This window comes from Vipera berus (assembly GCF_964194415.1).
Source record: "Vipera berus genome assembly, chromosome: 12".
Lineage (NCBI taxonomy): Eukaryota > Metazoa > Chordata > Lepidosauria > Squamata > Viperidae > Vipera > Vipera berus.
The window spans coordinates 2,975,168-3,000,754 of record NC_138215.1 but is presented as its reverse complement, the minus strand read 5'-3'; the positions used below and the strand labels follow the sequence as shown (position 1 = coordinate 3,000,754).

Genomic DNA, 25,587 nt, shown 5'->3' with positions numbered 1-25,587 from the left:
TTAACCTATTTTCTAATTTTGTGTGAGCCACTTTTGTCGCCTTGGGACCTACATATCCCTCTCTACAGATGAAAGGAGGAAAGTGGGGTGTGTGACTGGCCTCTTTACCTTTTTGAGGATTTTGGCCTGACAGGAGAGGGGAAGAAGTGGCTTTTGGCTGCTAAAGAGAGATGGAAAGTGAGTCAGATGGAGCAGCTGGCTGTTTCTTATGAGGTTAAGAACAGTTTTAAAAGTCAGCTCAAGAAGTCTGAATTTCAGGCTTTGGGGCCTCCATTTGAACTTTCATGTGTAGTTTCTGAGAGCTGCTTAGCAAGATAGAAGAGAACCAAGTTTTCTCCCAATATTAAATTGAGTTTTGGTGAGGGAAAGAGCACTCCTCAGAGGAAACATGGGAATGCAAGTGGCATTTTAAAAACAGCTCTTCAAGATAGGCCAGGATGCTCCACGATTGAGGCAGAATCTCTAAAGCCCAGCTGTGTTTCCCTTTCCCTCTCTTACACCAACAAAAGTTGTGGAACCAGAATTTGTTTCTCTTCCCATGCTGAACTCCTATGTGACTCAGTGCCATCGCATCCCTTCTCTGGCTTTCTCTATCTCACTTGGCTGAGTCATCCCTGCCCGCTGTCCAAACTGCCATCCTGAGCTTCAGCCTTGCTTTGCTAGATGCCAGCCTATGGGGGAGGGAGCTGCAGTGAAGGGGGTAACTGAAACTACTCATCGTGCCTTCCCGAGACCCAAGCCAGAGACCTGGCAGGGGGATGCAGCCACTCACCATCTAGGCCACGGATGCAGGGAGCGCTTCCAAAACAATTCTTTTGAATGTGACTGGACAATAAGGAGATAAGGGACAGGAATGGGAAAGGGAAAGTTAAGTGGGGAAACTTCATGTGCAACCTGTAGCTCTGGGTTGATTTACTGCAATTCACTTCTAATAAAATTATTCCTTTTGCAACCAAAAGAGCCAAGGATCATTTCTCTACTTGGGGGTCCACCTCCTCGCAAGACAGACCACAGAGAATGCCAAGGGTCATCTCCTTGGTTAGTGGAGCCCGTCACAAGATCTTCTGAGCTACTTTCAGGGGAATCCATTTCATAGCTGAATTTAGGTAGCACTGATCCAGTTGAGATTGATTTGACTTAACAGAATTGGAGATGATCCAACCTGGGAATCTATAGCAATATCTGGAAAAGCTGCACATTAAATTGCAATGTTAATGTGTTATTTTGGCAAGCCTCCAAGACTACTCAGGATTTGGTTTGTGCACATGTACAATATTTGGTGTGGATCTGTACAAATTGGTTTAGAATAATTGAAAGCTGTTCTTTGGTATGTAGCCCTAGCTCTTAAAACTAAAGCAGAAATATCTATCGCCTCTTCCAGCACATGCATCAACCTCAAAGCAATTATTGTGGCCACTTTTCAGCCTCTCCCTAAAAAACCCCAGAGAATCTGTCAAATAATGCAGCCCATGGCTTTTGCCTTAGTATAAGGGGAAGGAGGCTGCCTCAACACAAGATTTCCAAACAGGTCCAGGCATCACACAGAGCCAAAGGAAATTCATGTGATGCAAAAGACAAGGTGACTTGGGACATGGACACAAGACACTTATGGACAGCAAATGCTCTTCATAAGAAATTCTCACAGACGCTTTAATTTCTTAGGCTTCTGTGCTTTGGGAGATGGGAAGACTTCCCAGGCAGAAGCCAGAGGGATCTCCAACCAGATTAGGTGCCCATTTACAGAGCAAGATGTGGCTGCAGCAGAGAAACCAATCCTGGACCAGGTTTCTGCAAGAAACGTCACTGCCTCCTTGGGTCGAGCGGTTGGGCTCTGCATTGGCAAGGCTGCTACAATTCCTTCCCAAGGATATAAAGAAACCCTGGAAAATACATCTACTCACTTATAAAAGGCTTGATTTTCAATCCCACATTTCCAGAGATGCTTGCAGGCTTCAGGAGTCGGAGCAAAATAGGCCAGAACAATTTTCTTTTCCTGCCAAAATCCCAGAAAAATCCTTATGGTTAATTTATAGGTGTTCTTAATACTGCTTGAAAGAAAGCATGCAAAATATAATTGCTAACAGAAACATGGTTTAAATCCATCTCTGTTGCAAGGATGCCTGGGGGAGAAGGAGGAGAAGAAGGAGATTGTTTACAGTCGAGATGGTGGGTCACACCCACTGGTAGGTCAGAACAGGAAACCAAGTCCGCACTCAGTGTGGCCAAAACTGCTTTTATTTGAGCTGGCCTCTAAGAACAGAACTTTGCCACTCTTGCTCCTCGTTATGGTCCAGTGAATTAGGGAGGAGCCTGATCCATTTCCAAGTGTTATCCAGGCATTCTAGATTTAACAATTATTTTAGTCTCCTGCCTAGGGTTAGGGTTGGGGGATCCTGCATAGCTCCCTTCATCTTCACCTTCCTACATCATGCCATCAAAGTTCTACCCTGTTTTTTAAACAGAGCAGGTGGCCACCATCTTGACTTTTTGACAAAGCAGACACCCTTGCTCTATTGGACAGCGAGAGCCTGGAAAAACAGGCATCATTTGAGTAACTGACCTGGGCAGTCTTTCCTGGACCCCAATATTTATTTATCTCCCCACCCAGCACTGTCCTGAACTCCTCCTTATTCCTCTGCCTCCTCCCCCCACGTCTTTGGGGTAATGAAGAGGGAGGTGCAGAGTGTCTGCGGGCGGGGGGACGGGGGGGTAAGGATTGATCTTGAAATGTGGTGGGGAAGAAGATAAGTTATAGTATTCCCTCTGTCTGGCAATAAGTGCAGCCCTTCAAATCCCAAAGGTCTTCCAGTCCGGATTCCAGCCTCGGCCCCCTCATGGAGTTGGGGTGGCAGAACCCTCCCCACGTACTTCAAGTCCCGGGACTCTGTGCCTGGGCTGTGATGCTCCTCGCAAGGATGAAGAGGCTGCTCTAAGGGGGCAGCAATTGGGATGGTCCTGGAGGTGGCCTGGAGAGGTTCTTCTCCATCCAGAGGGAATGCTCAGCATTCCACAAACCCAAGTGGGTGGATCTATCCACACTGTGGCTCCATCCCTTTGAGCAGCAGACCATTGATCGAGTCGGCTCTGGGCTGGGCTTCTCAGGGTTCAGTGGAGCCTAGAACCAAGGAAACATTCCAGATTCTCAGCCTGATGGTTGCTTTCACGAGGTAATACAGAGTTTAACCTGGATCCACACAACTTCCTGAGATATCTTGGGTGATCTGCAGACAGAGACACCATTGGATTTGTTTGGTCTCATTAAGCAGATCACTTTGGAAGGCACTCACCTCTTTCTGACTTACGTATAAATAGAACGTCTTGCCTTCAAATTTCATTTTGGCCACTTCATTCCTGCAAGCAGAAGAAAAGCACTTCCGTGAAAGAGGAAACCGCCTCAAAGACTGGGGCATCGCGTGACAAGGACAGGCCCACACACAGCGTGGAACAGGTTCTGGCAAAAGGCAGATTTTAAGTTAAACTGCACAAAACACAAAGTTAAATGAAACTTCTTTTGGAAAAGGAGAGCAGTTGCAGATCTAAGTTGAACATGTATGGCTCAGGGCAGGGGGCTCCGGCTGAAAACAGCGGTGGGGGTGAAAGGCATCTCGGCCTCAAGAGGGGCAGCAGCAACTGGTAGCCTGGCAGATTTGAGGGAGGAGGTCGAATGGAGAGAGCCACGCTTGGCTGATGCGGGCAGAGGATGAATTGTAGGGCAACCAGGTCCAGAGCTGAGGGGATCTTCAGGTGGCTGTGCCAAGAACATGGACAGTGCAGACAAACGGACAAAAGGGTACATTTGGCGGCACAAACTGAATATTGTGGGCACAAATTACATGGAACAGTCATGCAGTGTACTGACCAGGAAAGGGGTTTAGGGGATATTGTAGAAAAATCCGTGAAGCTCAGGATGGAGCTGCAGTAAAAAGGGCAAACAGGATACTAGGGCATATCAACAACGGGCTACAAGACAAAGCAAGAGAAATGATACCAACTACACATCACGTGGACCAGTTCACGGCCAGATTGTTCCCAGGGGAAGAGGTAGCTGGGTCTTGCCAAAAGGAGTGCCTATGAGAGCAGCACAAGCCCCCCGCCAAGGCCTCTGTCTGTTCTCAGCAGCACAGGCCCACCCAGGGCAGCCCCTTCCCCAGTGGCTCAGATCCGTTTCCCTCCCTCTAATGGAGGAAGCCTAGTTCAGATTTCAGTTTAAAACCTTTGATCCCTTCTTTCAGAAAGTCAGTTCTTTCAGAGTCTGTGGCCTACCTTGGATCTCGCTTGGATGCCCACTGGTTGCAGCAACGGGCAGATGGCTCGTGTGCCATTTCCCAGGAGCAAAAAGCCCGGTCCAACCGCCCCCTTCTTAGCCTGCCAGCCATTTCAGGTCTTGCCAGCCTCCTGATCAAGGGCAGGAAGTCCAGCTTTTTCCCAGAACAGACTTTGCACACCCTGAAGAGGGCAGCTTTTCCTGTCTATTCATCCTGCACCTACAAACCTGGGAAAATTATGCTTCCTTTTTTGTGGCCGTGGGAACTTTTCTCTGGCTAAAAAGACACGGAAGCCGGACTGTGGCGTGAGGCCAGAGATTTAGAACTCCCCACTGCCTGCTAGGCTCCCAGTCCAGGGCTGACTCTTGTCTACACACACAGGGAGTGGCTTGTTGGGTTTCACAGTCTCTCAGTCTGGGTCTGCACCTGCACAAAGAATTCTCCAGAATTTCTCACTTTCCAGAACCCAGCCTGGGTTTCACAGCCTGCCAGCCTTCTCTGTTGTCCCAGAGCAAGGCAGAGACTTGAAGCATCCCGTCAGGAAGGAAGACACAAGATCCCTTTGGTATCACAAGGCACTTTTCCCCCCTTAAACTTGGGAGGACGGATGGAAATCACGTACTGAAGGATCTGAGGTTGACCTAGGAGACAGAAGCATTCCACATCTCCACCTCCAAGGGAGATTAGCTTTCTGCCCCTTCTATCGATTTAAGGGGCAGCTTTTGATCGCAGAAGCAGAGGCTGCCTTTGGAATAAACTGGCAAAGGCTGATACCAGTCTGCCATTTCTTTTTCTAGTAAAGTGTTCTACACTGTCTGAGGAGCAGATGAAGACCAATGGGGATGTATCTTAGTGTGCTCAGTTGCAAAGAACATCATAAAAGAAGCAAAGATAGATTGCACGTTGCTCTTAAAGAATCAAAAGTAAACTGCTAAAATGATTTGGTGTGCAACTGAGTTGATAGGATTCTGCAAGGAGTATTTTAAGAGATTTGTATGGGGATGGTTAGTGATATAAAGAACATGTTGCTGTAATACCGTGTTTCCCTGAAAAAAAGACCTATTCCAAAAATAAGCCCTAGCATGATTTTTACACGTGCGCCTAATATAAGCCCTATCCCCCAAATAAGCCCCAGTTTTGTGGTGAGGCACACACGTAAAAATCAAGCTAGGGTGATGGTGGGGTGGTGGAGCTGCCCCATATGCCCCAACACCCGCTTAAATTAGGACCGCTGCAGCCAGGCCTCCCACACCCCAACACCTGCTGTGCCGCTGCCCGAGTTCTTCTGCGGCCACTTGAGGCCGCTCACAGCAAGATGCCGCATGGCGCTTCATGCCAGTTCCGCTGCTTGCAGCAGGACAGCACGTGGCTCATTGTGCTGGGCTGCGGTGGCACCGGCACGATGAGACATGCGGCCTGCTGCGAGTGGTGGCACCGGTGCGACACACCACATGGCGTCCTGCTGCGAGCAGCCACAAGTGGCCGCACAAGAAGTCAGGCAGTGGTGCAACAGGTGTTGGGGCATGGGAGGCCTGGCTGCAGCAGTCCTAAAGTAAGCAGGTAAGACATCCCCTACCTGGTGCCTCTTTTGGAGGCAAAACAAATTATAACACAGGGTCTTATTTTTGGGGAAACACGGTATTAGCACTGTAATGCTAATATTAGCATTCAAGAAACATTATGAACAAGAAGCGAGAAATACTGGCAGAACATTGAAAAGGGGTAAGGCTGCAGGTGTAGATGGTGTAACTAGAAGAACCTTAAAATGTTGATGTAGTTTACTTACGTGCAACTTGTTTAATGGATAAAGCCTGCATTTGTGACTGTCCAATTGTGCCCTTTACAAAGGCAAAGCCAGTAAGAGTGAATGCAAAAACAAGGGGGATCAGTTCGTTAAGTGGGAAGGGGCTGACTGAATTCTGAGAAAAAGGTATCATTGAACCTTATAAATGGATGCATGAATAAGGAATAGTTGTGATGAGATTACATTAGTTGGGAGTGTGAAATATTGTGAATCTTCCTAATAAAAATGGTGATAGTTCACAAAAATTTCTAGGTGCAAGTAAAAATACACACTATTTCCATAGCAAGGAAGATAAAGCAAGAATGGTTAAATTGATCGTTTTATTCAAAGAGGAAAATATATTGAAGTACTTTTTTCACTTGGATATCACTTCTGGATTTTATGCTTGTGATAAAAAAAACCACCAAATTTTGACTTTGGTTTTGTCGATTAGATAGATTTGTCATTACTAGTCATTAGAAACGGCTAGTTATATACTAATTTGTAAAAGCAAAAAGTTGAGGCTAGAGTGTTTTTATTTTGTGTTGTGCTAAATAGACTCAAGGGACGCGGTGGCTCAGTGGGTTAGGATGCTGAGCTTGTCGATCAGAAGGTCGGCAGTTTGGAGGGTCGAATCCCGAGTGCCGCGTAACAGAGTGAGCGCCTGTTACTTGTCCCAGCTTCTGCCAACCTAGCAGTTCAAAAGCACGTAAAAACGCAAGTAGAAAAATAGGGACCACTATGGTGGGAAGGTAACAGCGTTCCGTGTGTCTCTGGCGTCTAGTCATGCCGGCCACATGACCACGGAGACATCCTCGGACAAGCGCTGGCTCTTCGGCTTTGAAACGGAGATGAGTTGGAAACGACTAGCACGTATGTGCGGGGGAACCTTTACCTTTTAAAATAGACTCAGAAATCAACACCTTTTCTTTTTTTCCCTTGTACTTCTCTTTTTCCCCTCTCTTTTTCCTTCCCCTAATTTTTTATTTCTATTTTTTATTATTTTATATATAAAATATAAAATATATTTTATATTTTATTATATATTATTTTATTTTTTATTTTATTTTATTTTTAAATAAATATAAAAACTTTAAAAAAAGAATCCAGAAAGAATGGAGAGAGCATAGCAAAACCCAGAAGAGTTAAAGGAATACAAAAGTGAGTAATCAAGACCAAGAAAGTATAGAGAGATGGTCGTGCCGAGAGAATGGATGGCCACTTGGCTTCCTTCTTAGGGTTTTTTATTGACTCTTTTCAATGGTGCATAAATATTGTTCATTTCTCTGTGCCTGTTGATAACTGATTTCTCTGAATGCTTCCAGGACTTCCCTGACAGTTTTGGATTTAACTTGGATTTAGGTGTGAACTAGGATGACTAGAGTTTTCCAGTTGCAACTGTGGCTGAATCTGTCCATTGTGTTGCTACATGAAGGAGTTTCCATGAACACCAACTAGCAGTCAGAAGACACAAGGAGAACTCCTTCATCTCACACCATACAGACTCAACCATAGTTTCGGCCAAATCAGCCACGATAGACTTAAGTTAACAGAGGCAGAGATTATCTGTGATGTATAAAGGTAGCTAACAGTAGTTAACGGAAATGTGAAGAGTATGAAAGGAGATGTTTACCATACGAACTTGTGAAAAAGCGTGTGTGTGTGTGTGTGTGTGTGAATGATACAAATACAAAATGCAGACAATTTTAAAAAATTTAATATTTAGTGGAAAAACCAGAATTTTCCTCATTAGGACTGACAGACAGCTGGCTAGAACAGACTCGGGGAAGATTGGTTTTATATACGATAACTGCAGTGAGGCTATTATGTGCACAAAGATGGGGAAAGGACAGAAATACTCATAATGGAAGAAGAGATTGTAAAGATGGAGAAATGCAGAAATGGCTAAATTTATTTGTTTGATTAGGGAAGGGTAACACCGACTTTTACCAAAGGCTGGAAACCCTTTATGGACTTTTTGCTGAAAATGTATGAAAATGAACGGGGCTTTATTAAGACTGGCTTTATATGGGAAGAAGGGAACTGGATCATATAATTTGGGAGGGCATCCAGACAAGACCATCTATCTCTGTAAGTACTGCAAAGACAATCAGAAGTCAATTCTTTAAATATTTCTTCTTTCTTTCTTTCTCTTTCTTTCTCTTTCTTTCTTTCTTTCTTTCTTTTTCTTTCTTTCCTTTCTTTCTTCCTTCTTTCTTTCTTTTTCTTTTTTTCTCTTTCTTTCTTTCTTTCTTTTTCTTTCTTTCTTTCTTTTTGAATCTATAATGTTCACCTTTGTCTGTGCTTTGTTTCTTTCCTATCTTTCTTTTTATATCTTTTCCACTTTTCTACATACTTTTTTACTTTTCTGTACCATTTAATTTTGCAAATCACTTCTTCAAAAAAAAAAGACAAGGAAATAATGAAGTCTTCTCTGGAGGGCAAGGGCGAGGGGAGGGGGGGGAGTCTGGCAAGATCAAGCCCCAAAGAACCTGGCTTTGTAGACCTGGTCTTGGGGGAGAGGCTGCCACTCTGGCAGAGGCCACAGACAGACGTGGGAGGGGCTGAAGGGGGGCTGATGATGTCACTGTATTTGGGGAAGCCTCCCTTCCTCCTATGTAAGTGTAGGAACAGGGTTTTGGCGCAGAACTCACCATTTGATGAAGTGTACCCGCTTGTTTCCCTGCAGGACCACAAATCCGAATGGGGTGAAGGCCAGAAAAGCAGCATTTCCGGACACATCCTGCAACACACCAGCAGCTGCTCACCGAGCGATGCCACGGCTGAAGACAAACTCAGCGCTAGGGGGAGCTGGCCAGCCTCTTCGGCCACCAGGATTCTGAGCTGGATGAACACCGAGGCTCCGCAGCTCTTGAGCCCTGGACATCGCTTCCCTCCCCCTTGGGGGGAGCAGCGTCCCCAAGCTTCTGGGAGCCCCTCCAGCATTTGGCCGTCTCCGGGCCTCTGACCCGAAGGGTCCTCTTGCACGCCCTGCCTGGAGGCTTCGCAGCCCTCTTCTTCAAGTCACCTGGGCTGGTTTATTCATGGGCAGGACCAACACGCGTGGCTGCAGATATGCAGCCACACGTGGTCCCAGAAAAGAGGGACTGACTGTCAACCTTTCAAGGTAGAACAGACAGGGAGACCAAGTCACACAGGCAAATGTTAGTTTAGTGACAGCATCCTGAAAGCCTGAATATGTTCCCCTCCCCCCTTATCTTTTGAGATACTTTCTCAGATTGCCTTTCTGCCCTGGACCCCAATTTCATTTCTCTGAGCATTGCCTTGGCTGCTGCCCTTCCTTCCATTTCTCAGGGTTGTTCCTACTGCCCAGCTTGAACTGGGAACCATTCTTAGACTGGGATCCAACTGATGGCCTGATACCATATCTGATATTTGGGTTCATTTATGCATAAAATCTATATTTTATAACATACCTAAATTAAAATAAATTCCTAATAATATAGCCTGAGCTATAACCCCTCCGCAGGGGGGCTGGATCCATTTGATTGGCTCACCCCACAACAGGGTTTCAAAGAGAGCTGGAGGAAATCCTGCCGATCTGCCACTTGGTCCCGCAGAGGCCCTGGCAGCTGCCTGGAACAGGGAATCTGCTGGGGCCCTCAATGGGATCGTGTCTGTGTGGTCTCTCGTGGCCCATCACTCCCGTTACTCCACACGGTTCATGGAGGAGTTGTCGGAGTTGAAAAGACGCCTAGACCACCGCTAGAAGACAATGAAGAATGAACTACTAACGTTTATCCCGTGGTGGTAGGGGTGCCAAAGGGCCACTACTTCTCAGTTCTTAGGGCATCCACAGAAAGCCACCAGCAGCCCTCTTTAGGGTCACTCAGACCCTCCTTGGAAAGGCTGACTTGGAGATCCCTCTACAGAGCCACATGGAGGGATTTTCCCGGCATCTGGATGCTTGGATTCGTTCCCAGGTGGACTCCTGGTGTGGTGCAATTCCTGTGGAGATGCCCAGGGAGCAGACTTTCCCAGTTATCTGGCAATGGTTTGAACCTGTTGACCTGAGGAAGTGGACAGGATCCTGCGGAATGCAAGTGCCACCCCTTGCGAGTTAGATCTGGGCCCCTCTTGGCTGGTCAAGGCCGCCCAGGAGGTGAGATACGGGTGAGCCCAAGTGGTGGGCAATTCATCCTTGGAGGGGTGGGTGGGTTTCCCAGCTCCTTTGAAAGAGGGGCTGCTGTGCCTCCCACTCAAGAAGCCATTGCTGGAACAACTTTTGTCCAGTCTCCACCTTTTTAGGGGAGGTGACTGAGAAGCTTGTGGCGTTGCAACTCCAGAGGATCCTGGAGGAAATGGATGATCTGGACCCCTTTCAATCAGGTTTCAGGCCCGGATCTGGGACCAAAACTGCACTGGTGAATGGGTTTTTAGCAGCAGTGGGACGGAGGTGGTACATCCATCCTTGCTCTTCTTGACCTCTTGGAAACTTTCCGTACTATCAACCGGGATATCCTCTTGGGCCAACTGAGGGAGCTGGGAGCGGGTTGCCCAGTTTTGTGCTAGTTCATCTCCTTCCTCCCAGGCCGACACCATTTGGTGTCGACAGGGAGCCAGGGGGCCACCCAGGGCCCCTGCCCTGTGCGGGGGCCAGAGGGCTCGGTGCTCCCTCTGCTGCTGGGCAAGCGCATCCGTTGCTGCAAGGGGGCAGGCAGTTGTGGGGCTGGTTAGTGCCACGGGAGCCCTCCCTTTCACTCTAATTTTATGGAGCTCAATTATTCTTGCCTCCTTAAAATTTTTTAAACTTCTTAAATTTTCTAAAATGGTAACTCTAACATTTTGACTGTTATATATTCTTTTATGTTTTGATGCTTTTTCTGTACACCCCCCTTTATTCATTATTCTGCAGGAGAAGCTGCTACCTGAAGTGGGCCCTGGAAGCCAAAGAGGTGGCATTCTGGGCTGGCACCGCCTGCTGCGGGAATGCCTAGCATTCCAGGGAGGGCCTGAAAACAAAATGGAGTAAAAAATCATCTTGGGTTGGGTTGGGCAGGAGACCACTCAGAGATCCTGGGCAGTAAGAAGTTGAAGAAAGGCAGCAGCAAACCAGTTCCCTTCTGCTGGCAGATAAAGGGATGGGAATGTAGCCCTGACGGCTCCAGGAGCCCCACTCCGCTCATGCTGAACCCCACAAACCCTTGAAGATCCTCTGAAAGCTGCAGCTGGCAGAGAGAGTGGCAGTGCGGGCAGCCTTTGGGGCCCCTAGCATGGCCCATGTTGCCTGCTGTTCTGCCAGCTGTGCTGGCTGCCAGTTTGCTTCCAGGTGCACTTCAAGGTGGCCATTACCTTTAAGCCCTGGATGGGACAGGTCCAGTTACCTGAGGAGCCCCCCCCAGTCAAGAAATCCTGGCTGGCGGTTCGAGGAGAGCCTTCTCTGCCTTGGCTCCTGCCCTTTGGAGCATCTGCCCCCCCCCCAGGTGAGATCTGCTTCCCACTCCTGACCTTCCGTAAAGGCTGGAAAACCTTTGGGGCTCCAATGGGGAGCATCACACTGGAGGTGGTTGATGGGCTAATAGCAGATCCCACCTCAGCCCTGCACACTTGTTCCCTCCCTCCCCAACTGATTACCAGAATGTGTAACTGAATTGTTACTGTGTGTGTGTCTGTGTGTGTGCAGTGTGTGTGTAATTTTATTGCTTCTGACCTTGTAAGCTCACTTTGTGGCAAGATGGGTGGCAAATAAATTTAGTAAATAAGTAAATAAATAAACTTCATAGTTAATTTGGAGCACAAGGCAGCGGCCTGAGGACCTTGTCCTTGGTAACTGCTCAGATCTCTGCCATAATTGGGTTGAGCGGTTTGCTCCCTGCCAGCTGCTGGATGGAAGGCAAAGTATGGAAAGAAAGAGAGAGAGAGAGAGAGAGAAAGAGAGAGAGAAAAAAAGAGAGAAAAAGACAGAGAGAAAGAAAGAGAGAAAGAAAGAGAAAGAGAAAGACAGAGAGAGAGAGAAAGAGAGAAAGAGAGAGAAAAAGAGAGAGAAAGGGAGAGAGAGAAAGAGAGAGAAAGTGCTGCCCAGTACTTTTGCAGCTGGATCCTGCCCAAGTCTGAGTCTCAAGTAATCAGTGCTCACCAGCCTTAAATTAGGGTTGTTTCTCTTGCATAAATTATATGTTTAAGTAAATTGGAGCAAATGAAGACAATGCCAAAGACAACAACAATTAAGGCCCAAGATGAGGTCTCACTGCCACAGAAGGTCTCCATTGTGGGAAGGAAGGGTTTTGCTAATGACTCAGGCTTTCTCTCATCACAGAGTTCTTAAACTCTTATTTTGTTTCCAAGTGTGGCCTGGCTTATTTCACGGCAAGGAAACTGTCACTTGCCACGCAAAACAATGGTCCAGCAGGCAGGAATCCCACTGGGAAAGCTGGGCTGTTTGCGGGCCACGCTCTAGGCGTGCCAAACAGACAGCTCTCCGAGCTGGGAGATGCCGTGTGGCACTCAAGGAAGCCTCACATCGCCAGTGTGCAGGTTGTCCTTCTAGGCACTGACTTAAATATTAAAGACACCGCAAGAGTCAATCCAGCTGATCTGACAAATATCTTTCTGCTGCAGATCCTTCTTGAACTACTTTTGCTGCAGAATTTCCTTTCGGATGTTTTGAGTCATGTTAGCATTTAAAGGCACCTGTGTCCATTTCTCTCTGTTCATTTCTGACAAAGGGGGAGGCGGCAGTTTTGCTTCCAGATCTGAACAGATTGCCGTCAATCAGCAATTTAAATCCGGTTCAACGGGGGAGCCCTACAAAACCAAAAGGACCAAGGTGTGCTCGGGGGAGGGGGGGGAATGGTGGTGTAGAGAGGAGGACTCAGGTCAGGGGCTGCCTGTCTTCCACGGGGGAATCCAGCCTCTTCCAGGAGGAGGATTTTGTGGCGAATGCCACAGCCGGCAAGGGCAGCCACTGCTGCTTGTGTGGGACCTGGGTGCGGAAGAAGGCAGGCGGCTGCAGGCAGGCAGAGGACGGGGACACCACTGTGTACCTTGCAGGGATGTGGGTCCACGCCATACGTCTCCAGGGTCTGCGCTTTCCTGAGAAAGTTCAGTTCTGCCATTGCGGGGGTCTGCCCACTGGAAGAGAAGAAGAGGGGGGGGGAGTGCAGCCGTCCCGTGGCACCAGGAGCTCCAAGCCCCACCTGAAGCCCTAGAAAACCAGCTGCAGGCCCCGAGCCTGGTTGCCTCCGAAAGCCACAGCTACACAAGGGTGTGCTCAGGCGAGGCACCTGCAGAGGGAGGCTCCGCCCTCCGGGGCCCAGGGAAGCAGCCCAGCGGGCCGAGGCAGGAGGAGGCAGCTGACTGTTTTATGCTGATGCCATCCTTGTGCGCCTAATTTGGTATTATTGATGAGTTTCATTTTGCATTATTAATTGGTCCTGCTTTCCTAGCCCTGCCAGAGAACTGTCAGGGTGAAAGGCGGCCTTAAATATTCTGACAAAATGCTAATGCAGTAAGTAGCCAGAAGTGTTTAACGAGGATTTAATATGTCATTTCTTAGATGCCTCTTGAATCACGTGAGAGGCAATCTTCTTGCCCAGTAATATAACACTACAGATAACAACGCAGCAGAGAGAAGGAAGACGGGGAGGAGAAGAGAGACGTCCCAATCCTCTCGCATCTGCTTGAACTGTGAGCAAACTGGGAGAGCAATTTTGCCCAGCTGGGCCTGGGAGCCAGAATCCCACCTGCCAAATGGGGTAAAACTTAAAGAGGTCTTCAGGCTCAGCTCGGCTGAATTGTTGCAAACTAATGCCTAGATTTTCAGTCCCAACTGCAATGTAATATTGGAATTATATGGGGTTAAATTGCCATCTGGCTGAATTTGCATCTGCTGGACCAGGCCATTTGTGTTTCAAAGGGACCATTTCATCTGCACACAAGCAAGGGGTTCTCCTTAGCCGGCTTCTCCCCACTCCAGAGACACTTCCACCCCTCCACGGATCTTGCCCTGTTCTGTGTTCTCCTTCCCTGGATCAAGCAATGCCCTGAGGCGATTCATAGCGGCCCTGCCTTTTATTAGTTAGAGCATCTCCTGGCCTGACCCCAGAAGTCTTGCGGAGGTAGAGAAAACCTTGGTTCTCCTCGTTCCAGGGATGGCCTGGAGCCAGGAAAAATAGTTGGGGCTACTAAATCATGTTTTGCTTTGGAAGGCGTCTACCAGGCCACCAAACAAAGAAACAGTCCTCTGAGGAGCTGGAAGCAAACAGGGTGACCACGTCTTTCGGGTGCAGCTTTAAAACCAGCCATCCCAGTTGCTGGGAAGGCCGGTCCCATTAGCTGACCACAAAGCAGGGTTGATCCACTTGCAGGGTAGTTTCACCCTTGTGGTCAAGTACTGGGCAATCAGGCCTCATCTCCTCTGCTCTGCCAAATGACCAAGGCCATCAGGGTCAAAAAAAATCTCTTCCTGAGCAGCTCCAGGCACGCATTTCCCCTGCCTTGAATCAGGGTTATCGTTCGAAGGTCACTCAAATTCCCCCCTAGCAGTGCTGAGCTGGATAGCTGAATCAGAGATTGCAACTCCCGACTCAGCACAAGACTCGCTACAGGAGACTTCAGGAACCGCCTTTGCACAATGTAGGAGACAAACGAAGGAGCAGCTACTAAGAGAGTCACCTGAGCTCAATCTTATGGATCTCAGCAATTTTCCTCTCCAATTTTTCAGAGTGTTTGGGGAAAAACTGGAACTTGGAACTGTATCCCTCTGGGTGTTTTCCAGGATCATAGTCACCAATTTCAGCTGAAAGAAAGAACAGAAACAACCAATAATTATTGACTTTGGCAAACGTAAGCAAAGGGGATCTGGGACTGTTGTTTTGGAAATATCCGCTTAACCAAACAGATTCTCCAGGAAGCTGATTGGCTGCAATGCCTGATGTTTATTTGCAGGACCCCTTTCCACCCCAGGAGGATTGCCAGAAAAAGGCAGAGATGCGCTCTTCTCTTCCTTAAACTATTTTCCCCGAGAAGAAAATGGGTCGGGGTGCAAGTGAAACCCCAAGACCACGTCTCATTTGCCAGTCCTTTGTAAAAGCCCACTGAAGAGTTCCTGCCTGGGGGCAAAAGGGCTTAAAGGCAGCCCGGCTTAACTGTGTTGCTGGGGGGCAGCTTGCAAGAAGGCCTTGGTGGGGCCCCCAGCTCCCTCCTTCCCAAAGGCCTCCCTCTGAACCCCTCCCTACCTTGGAGGATGTAGGCGGCCAGCAGAGCAGCGTCGGAGGTCTTGCACAGGAGACGCCCGTGATACAGATCTCGTTTGATCTGCAAGAAGACGAGATACCTGTCAGGGGAACCAGAGTGAGAGCCATGAGTGCCTTCCTTCCTGCACCGTCCACAGAAGCCACTCGGGGCCTTCCCAAATCCCTTCCGGGCCTCTTCCTCTTCCGGGCCTCTTCCTCGCCAGGCTTCCCTCTCCCAGATGGGTCCGAAGAGGGCTCCCTTCAAAAATGCCTGGGCAAGGCCGTTTCTGACACACACGCCCAATGCCCGCCGGGGAGCCAGTCTGGAGGAGAGCCTTTCCACGCCTCTGTTCCTTTTCTGAGCTCGATGCCTCAGGCAGCCCTTTCAGATGTACGGCTAAACTCTGCTGCTCTGAACAACACTGTAACCCCTGGGGCGGTTGGGTTGAAGGCTGCCCAAGTCCTGATCCAAGGGGGAGGTGAGGAGCGAGGAAAAACCTGCAATGGGCATATCCTACAGGGATGCCACCAAGGGATGGACCAAGTGCAGCTAGATGACAGCTGTGAAAATGGAAGATCCACTGCTCCTGGCTTTGAAGGCATCTCAGCAGCCCTGGAGAAGACAGCCCCACCACAATACCTAGTAGAAAGGGGGAGATGGGCAACCTAATCTGTCCCAAAGTTCTAATGGATCTCCTCCTCCAGTTGTTTCCAGCAGGAGGCTCTGAAGCAGAACGCAGCCCTCCCTGGCAAAGCAGGTCCCCAAAGGGAAACACCCACTTTCTTTTCCCTTCAGGTTTCCTTGCTGCCTCCTTCCTCTCCTTCCTCGCTGAGGTATCAGAGCAACAAGCGGAGCCAAGGGCCTCTGATGCTCTCAGGCTCTCCTGCCCCCCCGCCCCCCCAGCAGCTTTTCCTGTGGCCAGACCTCTTACCTGGTGATCTCCTCTTTTAGAGCGGCTGGGTCGGTGGGGTAGAACTTCACCCGGAAGCACATAGTGAAGGGGGGCTGAGCTGCAGAAGAGAAAAAGGCCTCAGATGGGCTGGGGGTCTACAGGAGCCCGTCAGCCCCGGGGGGCCCTTCACGCTCCTGCCCCCTCTCCAATCTGGCTTAGCAAAAGTAGACTTCATCCAGGGCAAAAAGAGGCTTTGTGTCTTGGAAAGGAAAATCTGACCACTGCTCATCAGAAATTGGAGAATATAATGTGACAAGAGGAAGGGAGCCACATCTAGGAACAGACACAGGTCTTATTTGTAGCTCACCTACTAATCCAGCTAGGATCCATTTGGAAAAGTCAGTACTTCTCTCAACTCAGTGGATCCCATCAAGTCAAGAAGAATGAGGGGACTAACACATCACATTCACAGAGGTTCAGATGGCAGCACAGACCACCCCACCAACATGCAGAGTACAAGTAAGAAGGCACCACATTGTTGTGTGATGCACTATAGTGCAGGGCTTTTCAACCAGTGGTAAGGGTACCACCTGTGGTACATTGGCACCTGGCAGGTGGTACATGACCATCCTAGAAAAGTGGTAGCGGGGGAGGGGAATGAGCTGAACCAGTGGCAGCACCGCATAAGCCTGAGCGAGAGATGGCTGGAGCTGCAGGGCTGTCAGGGCTCAGCGGAAGTGCCAGGATCAGTGCCAGGCTCCAGCTGGAGCTCAGCGCTGATCCTGGCGCTTCTGAGCCCAGAAGAAGCACCGATCAGCTGGAATGTTGCAGCATCTCCAGGGTCTCGTGATTTTCATTCAGATGATTGGCAAATGATTCATATTTATGACGGGCACAGTATCCCAGGGTCATGTGAAGTGACCAAAACCTGCTGCAACCACCCAGCAGACGGGGGGGGGGGAAATAAAAACTAAAAAAACCCACCACCCCACCCCCACTGCCAATCCTCAACAGAAATGCTCACAACAATGAAAACCTCGGACAGGAGAAAGAGCGCCACCGGGCAGGCAAGCAGGCTTCTTGCTCGGCTGTGGCTTGGGGGGCACTTTTTTCAGTGCCATTGTAACTTCAGTCACTAAGAGAACTGTTGTAAGTCGAGGACTACCTGTACTTTATCACTTTTTTTCCTTTTTTTTTGGTCATCAAGTTTTTGACACCTTGCTAGGCGACTGGTGGTACTCAGATGTTGCCATATCCTAAAAGTGGTACAATGGGTGAAAAGGTTGAAAAGCCCTGGTATAGTGAAGTTTCCAAACATTGCCACTGGCTGTGATCCTCTGAATGGGATCACTGAAATGGCCTCTAAAGCTCCTGAGGAAGTTCTGATACTTGCTAGTATAAGAATGGATTAGGAATAGGAATTGGGATGGGATGGATAGGATAGGATAGGATACAAAAATAAAATAAAATAAAATAGAACAAAACAGAAATTAATAGAATAGAATAGAATAGAATAGAATAGAATAGAATAGAATAGAATAGAATAGAATAGAATAGAATAGAATAGAATAGAATAGAATAATAGAACAGAACAGAACAGAACAGAACAGAACAGAATGGACAGGATAGGATAGGATAGGATAGGATAGGATAGGATAGGATAGGATAGGATAGGATAGGATAGGATAGGATAGGATAGGACAGGATAGCATAGGATAGGATAGGATAGGATAGAACGGAACAGAATAGAATAGAATAGAATGGAATGGAATGGAATGGAATGGAATGGAATGGAATGGAATGGAATAGAATAGAATGGAACAGAACAGAGACAGGGACAGGGACAGGGACAGGGACAGGATACGATAGGACAGGACAGGACAGGACAGAATAGAATGCCTGGTCATTTGGCAACTCTGACTCTGCTGTCCGTGAACATCTTGCACTGAGTAAGGAAGGTACTTAATTGGTCCACATCCTCTCCACACTTCCTCAACCAGCCAGCTGCCCAGGGAACGCACAAGGATTGGCTGAGCTGCTGTTGTCAGTGTGGCTGCAGCTGCTGGACATTTTGCCTGACCTGCTGCAACAACTACATCATTGGGGCTTGTGGAGTATTGATCTATGCATCCATCTTCTGCTGGTGCTGGAGTAAGATCTCTGCTAGTTGCTACTGATTCCTTGTGGATCCGTGGGCATGCTTGATTCTCCTCCCTTTTTTGTGGAGTAAGAGTCTGGCAAGATCGATGTCAGGTGTAGTTCAAGAACAACGTAACACAATCCAGCCAAAGTTTATTTGCTTCCACTATATAGACAGAATCTTGCCAGACTAAAGCTACAGTACTCTAACCCTAATGGATGTATTCTGGGAGATTTTTAGAGAGTGGCTATCCTAATTCTCTTCCTCTTCCTATCCAGCTCTGGGCTGCCTTTTGTCTATCCCCCACCTCAGCATGTGCTTTGGAAAGTGCTGCTTCACTGCAGTGCATCCACCCCCTCCCCCTTCAGAGATCCAGTCCCTCACACACTGCCAAGTTAGAGACGTGCCAGCTCACTGAAGAGCGATCATGGAGATAAATACTTACATCGCATTTGCTTCACAATAGACTTTGTGAATTCCAGCCAGTGCTGAAGCAAAAAAAAAAAAGAGAGAGAGAGAGAGAGAGAGAGAGATTCAAAAGCTAAAGAGGGTGGCTGCACTATCTTTCTGCTTGCCCCCCCCCCAAAAAAAAACCTGGCTTCAGTTATAAAACTGCACTAGCTGCAAAGCGGTTGGGGCTGAGCAGAAGCCATGTAGAGATCCTGTAGAGATATTTGGGGTAGCTTGCTTTCAAAAACCTAGAGCCCTGATCTTCACAAGGCGAGCGAGATTTGTGCCTGTAAATCATTTCAATATTCAGGATGTTTTTTCCACCCCTGCGTATTTTGCAGTTCCTTTCTTAGGTTCTCGTGATCCTAAGGTGGTGGCTTTTTGTAGCCGGCCTCAAATTATTTAAGGCCCAGGCCGTGCACCCAAGGCTGGCCTCTTTTGCTGACAAGGCAGCTCCAGAGTGTGTCCTGACCGAGGAGGGCAGGGCTGGCTCTGGTCTCACAGCCTCTGGGTGAGATAACCCTCTGCAGAAAGCAGAAGTCTGGGCAGGGCAACTGGCATCCTTGGGCACTCCTCGTCTTGTTGGGCAGGCAATGCTGGGCCCAGAGCTGCAGAGGGCACCTCGGCTTCCTTTGTGGATAACTTCGATCGACCTTTTTGGCCTTTCATAAACTTTTAAAATGGGGATTACTTCAGGGAGTTTGGGAGGACAAAGTGGTGCCAGGAGTTTTCCTGCCTGTTTCCTTTGATTTTGACTATCTCCCCGGGTCAATTCTGTACCTTGCACTGCTTCCTGTCGTGATATTGTGGGCCACCAAGAGCCTTTCAGCCCCACTGCTACAAATCCAGTCAATGCTGTAATTGCTAAACAGCTGTCAGTCATCATCGGCAGCAGATCTTACACCGCAAGCAGTTTCAGAGAGCGAGAAAGAGTCTCAGGCCAGGCGAAGCACCCTCAGTGCCCACCCTGTCTTTGCGCTTGGACCTCCCTCGCTTAGCAGGCTGCTTCTGCTGAGCGTCTGCACGGACAGCGATGTTGCGAAGGCTCTGAGTTGTCCATCATTCTCCAGCTGGCCCTCTGCTTCTTACGTGAAGATTATACACTCTTCTTAATTTGGAAAGGTGCGGAATATTGTGCACCAGTGGATCAGACAAGAACCGTTCCTGTTGACGGACTGATTACCTGTCACCTCATGATGATATCCCCCTAGGCTGGTCCTTCAGGTTTTCCCACAATGCACCCACAGCTGCTGTAACTGAGCCAGCCCCCCCCCCAGCTGCCACCCCCCCTTTCCCTTTCCTTCCACTTTTACCGGCATTAGCAACTTCCCCAGAAAATCGTTGCATAATGTATCCAAAGTATAATTAATAAAACGTTGTTATTTTGTTATAGGATTTTATCTATATCCTACCTACACCATATAGTTACCTAATCATTTTTATAATTTTACTATTAATAATTTCTATAGAGCCTTGGTGGAGCAGTGGGCTAATGCCTCCTTAAGTAACACCAGCTGCCTGCAATTAGTGCAGGTTCGCGTCCCACCAGGCTCAAGGTTGACTCAGCCTTCCATCCTTCCGAGGTAGGTAAAATGAGGACCCAGATTGTTGGGGGCAATAAGCTGACTTTGTAATAATGCCGCTTGGGGTGTGTGTGAAAGCCCTAATAAGCAGGCATATACATAGAATGAAGGCTACTGCTAAGCTTGTAAGCCGCCCTGAGTCTTCGGAGAAGGGCGGGATATAAATGGAATTAATAATAATAATTAATAATAATAATATAATCATGCTACAGCTTTTGGGTAATTACGATAGCTCTCAGATGCCTGTTCCATCTTCATTCTTCTCACAGGTTCAATTGCTGTTATTGGGGGAGCTGTAACTGTCGGCACAGGCAGCGCAATGTCTCCGTGCCCTTGTGGGAACCGTGGAGGGATGGACCGTGGAGGGCAAGGAGTTTGCCTCTTGGCCACCTGCTCTCCCAGGCACCCAGGGGACCCTTCTCAGGGTCTTCGCTTATTGCTACCCGGGAGCAGAGAGACGAATCTAGGAGGGGGCAATAAGAGACCCCCCCGGGCACCTGATCAAGGCAGCTCCAGCCAGGACAAGGGAGGGTCAAGCTCTGCCTGGCTCCCTTCTTTGACTCCCAGCACTGTAGCAGAGAAAAAATAGGGGGGGGGGGGCGAATCTATTGCTCTGGTTCCCAGAAGAATGGGGATGGGAGATTCAATTTTTCCAGTCTGAACTGTGCTCCACAAAGCACTGAGAAGGGGTAGAATTTCATTTAATTTGCGATTAAATCAGATTAATTTCAAAGATACTCTATTCACACATAACCATATAATATCTACTAATGTGGAGTCTCTGGGTATCTCATCCAAGGCTTACAGGGCCACATGGGGCCTGGGGCCTTTACTGAATATCTGACCTCAAAGTGTGGTCAGGTATAAACCCAAGCTGGGAGCTAACAAGCAAGCAAAGATGCCGCACACACATTTGCTGTGTAGGGAAATCCTCACCAGGCTTTTTGACAAGTGGGCAAAGCAACTCCAGTCTTTTAAGTGGGTCTCTGGTCTTCTCCCTCTCCAGAATAATGCAGGAACAGCTGCTGCAGTGGAGTTGAAGGCCCACCCAGCAGGAGTCCCTCCGCCTGCAGCTGCTCGGCTGGCCTGGAGACCGGGCACAGGGAGGGGGCTCAGCTGACCGAAAGCACCAAGCTGGGACTTACCCTCTGCTTGTCGGGGTCAACAAAGCGGATCCCAAAGTAGTCCTTCTCCAGGAGGTTTAAGTGATGGCACAGAAGGTCAAAGAGGAATTGGCCTTTGGCATCTCTCTGCAAAAGAAGGGCTGGAATCAGTCGGGACAACAGCCAGAAGCGGGCAGGCGGGCAGGCAGGGAGCAGGAGGGAGGTCTGAGGGATGGACCCAGGCCAGGCAGCAACCGCAGCAGCAGATACAACTTTCCCAGAAGTAACACGCAGTATACTGAGTCTCCACCCACATAAGACGGCATGAAGCATCAGGAGATGGGAAAGGGAGTCCCAGGCAGATGCAGTCCCTCTCCACCCATGCTGGATGGTGGTGCGGGAGTCTTCTTCTGTGCAAAGTAGATTTCCCACCAATAATGGCAGAAGAATAGTTCGGCAGAAGCACCTCATGAGTCATGAGAACCTCTGCAGAACTCGTCCATCAAAGGACAAGAAAGGCAACAGCTGGATGGGACCTAAGGGGGAGGGGATGTGGACTCCCCCATTCCTCCCCCCTCCTGAATCCCTCAAGCAAACATGCCAGTCACTTGGTGGGGGGGGGGGCTAGGGAGAGCCCCTTAAAACTCACCCTCTAGAACAGGGGTAGGCAACCTTGGCTCTTTTGATTCATGGACTGAAGTCCATGAGTCATAAAAGAGCCAAGGTTGCCTACCCCTGCTCTAGAAGTCTAAGATCTGTCACCTGGGGAGGCTCCATGCCCGTCTCCCTCTGGGTGTCTGAACCAGCCTGGTAGATTCTTACCCACCCATCTCTTGGGGGAGAATCTGAGCCCTCCTGAGAGAATGGATGGGGCTCAAAACTGCCCCTGATTTGCTCCCAGGGCAGAGGTGTCCCAAGGCACTTGCCCTTCTGCTTCCCCTCCTGACAAGTAGGCTGCTTGCCCGGCCTGGCCCGGCCCAGAAGCTCCCTCCTCCGCAGTCATGGCCTCCCCAGCAGGAGCTCTAAGATGGAGGGGGCATTTGGGGGCCACTCCCGGGGGCCCTTTTGCCATTTGTCATCCAAAACTGCTGCGAGGAGCAACCAGCAACAACCCGTTTTGAGGGCTTTTCGGATACAGTCACATGCAGAATAAAGTTTGCAGCTGAGCAGCTGTGGGTGAGTCGTGATAAAAGAGTAACTGAATCCTGCAGACAGCCTCTCACTGCCTAACCCTCGCTTAACGACTGCTGTCAAAACAGTCAAAAAATCAGATCTGGTCACATGGGTGCCTCAACTCGAGACTGTCCTGACTTACAACTGAAATTTCAGTGCCAAGTGTGGTCATATGTCAAGGACTACCTGTATAGGTTTGCAGCATTCCCTGAAAGTCCCTCCAGAAGCCAAAGATACACTGAGCTATTTCAAACCAATTTCCTTTCTCGTTCTTCACCTACAGACAGAAATTTTGCCAAACTGAAGCAGACTCCTTGCCGCACTAAACAAAGTCTCTAGGAACTATGAGGGAGGAGCTGTCTTCATTCTTTTTCTCCCACACGAACTATCTAGGCTGCTCTGCCTCTTGCTCCTCTGGAAGGCGGCCCCTCCCTCCCAGCTGGGAATCCAGACTACTTTCCACCACAGTGGAACTGAAAGCTCTAAACTTCCTCCCTGGGAAAGAGATCAATGAGCCGACAAATGCTGCTAGGCCTCCTACGGTATTGGGGCTCCCTTGGCCCCGCCCTCCAGCCTCTCTGGCTGACTGCTGTGTATAATAGGGAAGGGGGTCCCCTCCTGCTTGCATTGGGGCAGTCACGCCATGAACCCTGCTGTGCAGCCAGCCAAGGGCTGTTCGTGAGCACACAGGAGCTAAGAAAGAAAGGGAAGCCCAGCTGGGCCTGCTTCCAACTCTGCTGCTCTGGAGAGCGGGGCGGTCTCCCCCAAGAGCCCAGCTGCTCGGTCCCAGGGCAGCTGCCCTCTCCTCCCCACTGCCCAAGCCCAGACCAGCCTTGTTTGCAAACAGAAGCAGCTTTGAGGTTTGACAAGAAGGACCCCCACAGCCATGCCAAGAACATGGAGGTGGAATTTCTCCCTTCTGAAACCTCCAAACTGGGATGTCTGAAGAGCAGCTCTCATCCGACAGCCTGGCTTCAGCAGAGAAGGGCCTCCCCTGGAAGGTGCAGCTCAGCCTTTGCAGAGTCCCGTCCCACCTCAGCCCAGGGGAGGGGGCGGCTGCCTGGCTTCAGCCTGGGCCTCGCTCACTGGGCCTCACCCTCCCCGAGAGCCTCGCTGCATCTTCAGCGGAAAAAGAGCCAGGCCTTTCTGGAGGGCAACGACTTCCTCTTCCCCACTTTTCCCATGACTCTTGTGAGCAGAAAATCTCTGTGTCCCCCTCCCCCTCCTTTCGGAGCCAGGGTCCCCACTGGGATGCAGGGGGCAGGGCCGAAACGGGCGGCTCGGGGGCTTCTCCCTTTGGCTTAAACGAATGTTCCGGATGGGGGGAACCTGAGGGTGCCGAACTGCCTTGTGGCTCTTAACCCCCCTCCTCAGACCTCGCAGCAGCCCTGGCTGAGCATCCATTTTAGCTCCGAGTGGCAAGCGGGCCAGGCCCAGAATCACACATAAACCAGTGGCGGGAAAGAAAGCCGAGCCCTGGAAGCCATTCTCAAGACAGAGGCCGACAGGGAGGATCTAAACAGTAATGGACTTCAGCGGAGACAAATGCAAATAAACGCCGCTCTAGGACTGTAATAAAGCTTGTTGATTTGATCTGATCTGAAATGCTTTGGGGCATCTAGAATTAGTGATTGTCAGTGGCAGACCTGACTTAATGGAGGTCCAGAATCTGAAGGCGGCAGCAGCAGCGCAAGGCAAATGCCAAGCAAGCCCCAGCATGGCTGCACCTGATCCGGAAAAAGGGGGGGGGGGTTCTGGGAGGCCGGAGCCACAGAGAGGGCAGAAGGGGGGGGAGACAGGGGGAGGGGGCAACCTAAGGAAATGGACAATGAAGCAAGTGCATTTTCTGCTGCTCCAGAAACAGGATTCAAAGGAAAGGAATCAGATTTTTAAAAGGCAAACTAAAGACTAGGGCAGAATTGGTTTGTTTAGTTCTGAGTTCTAGTCCTGCCTTAGGCACAACGCCAGCCGGGGGTCCGTAGGCTGGGGACAGTCTCCCAGGCCTGGGATGCAGGTAAAAGTTCTGAAAAATCTTGCCAAGAAAACTGCAGGCACCATGAGTAGAGACTCACTGGAAGAAACAAACAGGTAATACTTTCTGTACAAGGGAATGGACTACTTTGAAAATGGAAGGTATGTTTAATTTAAATAACTTTTAAAGTAAGTACACTGGATGTCCCTGGCTGCTTATCAGGGATATTATATCAGGGCCTCAGTAGGGTGTTCTTTGCTGCCTGGATGCCCTTTTCTGCTGGGGCCTTTGTCCCTCCCACCCCCAGCGGGTCTCTGCCCACTGAGGACTCCCACAAAATCTGAGGACCCCAACGGTTGTCCCAGAGCCAGCCAGTCCCCAGGGGCCCCTGGCCTGAGATTGCCAACGGGCGGGCAGGCGGGCAGGCCCTCTCTTACGAGTTGTGCTGCTGAAGGCCCCTTTACGCGTGTGGGATGGTGCTCCTTCCCCTTCCGTTTTCCTCTCACATGCAATTTTGTAGATTATAGTTTCATAAAAGTTTTGTGTAGGAAGTCATGTAAAAATATATGAAAGAATAAAAAAAGGAAAATAGCTGGAGGAATATTAATATTCCTCACTAGTTCAGTCCGGAGTCAAAGTGGTGAAGGCATGAATCTGCCTTGACATGGCCTCCAGTTGCAAACAGAGTCACAATTCACATATTACCCTAAGCTGGGCTAAGCTTCTGCTAGCTTTGCCCTTTACCTGCTGATGAAGCAGAAAGCACCACTCCAGGAAGGAGAGAGAGAGAGAGAGAATGATGATGATGATGATGATGACGATGATGATGATCCCACCAGTTCCAATCCACGCAGGCAAGTCCTAAAGTCCATGGACAACAGGACTGAATGCTGCTAAGAGGCTGCTCTTCGCCTCCTAGAAGGTGCAGGTTCTGTCCCCTGCCCAGGCCTGACATTTGACCGGAAGGGGTCAGGTGCCCTAAAAGTGAGCGCCGGGGGTCAACCATGTCCAGCACTTTTATCATCTCTGTC

The 25,587-nt window shown here is 49.3% G+C and overlaps 1 protein-coding gene across 2 annotated transcripts in view; it reads right to left on the bottom strand.

The window, feature by feature from the left end:
• Positions 1–25,587, bottom strand: part of FRMD5 (FERM domain containing 5) — a gene marked incomplete at both ends in the record, with an annotated part of 111,622 nt that overhangs the window by 9,141 nt on the left and 76,894 nt on the right. The window contains 9 exons of one of the 2 annotated variants that reach the window (XM_081337535.1): positions 1,902–1,993; positions 3,288–3,351; positions 8,703–8,791; positions 13,053–13,140; positions 14,683–14,806; positions 15,246–15,343; positions 16,175–16,253; positions 18,721–18,763; positions 21,454–21,558. In XM_081337535.1, the coding sequence (XP_081193661.1) occupies positions 1,902–1,993; positions 3,288–3,351; positions 8,703–8,791; positions 13,053–13,140; positions 14,683–14,806; positions 15,246–15,343; positions 16,175–16,253; positions 18,721–18,763; positions 21,454–21,558 (782 nt within the window). The remainder of the gene's footprint in view (positions 1–1,901; positions 1,994–3,287; positions 3,352–8,702; positions 8,792–13,052; positions 13,141–14,682; positions 14,807–15,245; positions 15,344–16,174; positions 16,254–18,720; positions 18,764–21,453; positions 21,559–25,587) is intronic. The other variant, XM_081337536.1, reaches the window with a different exon arrangement.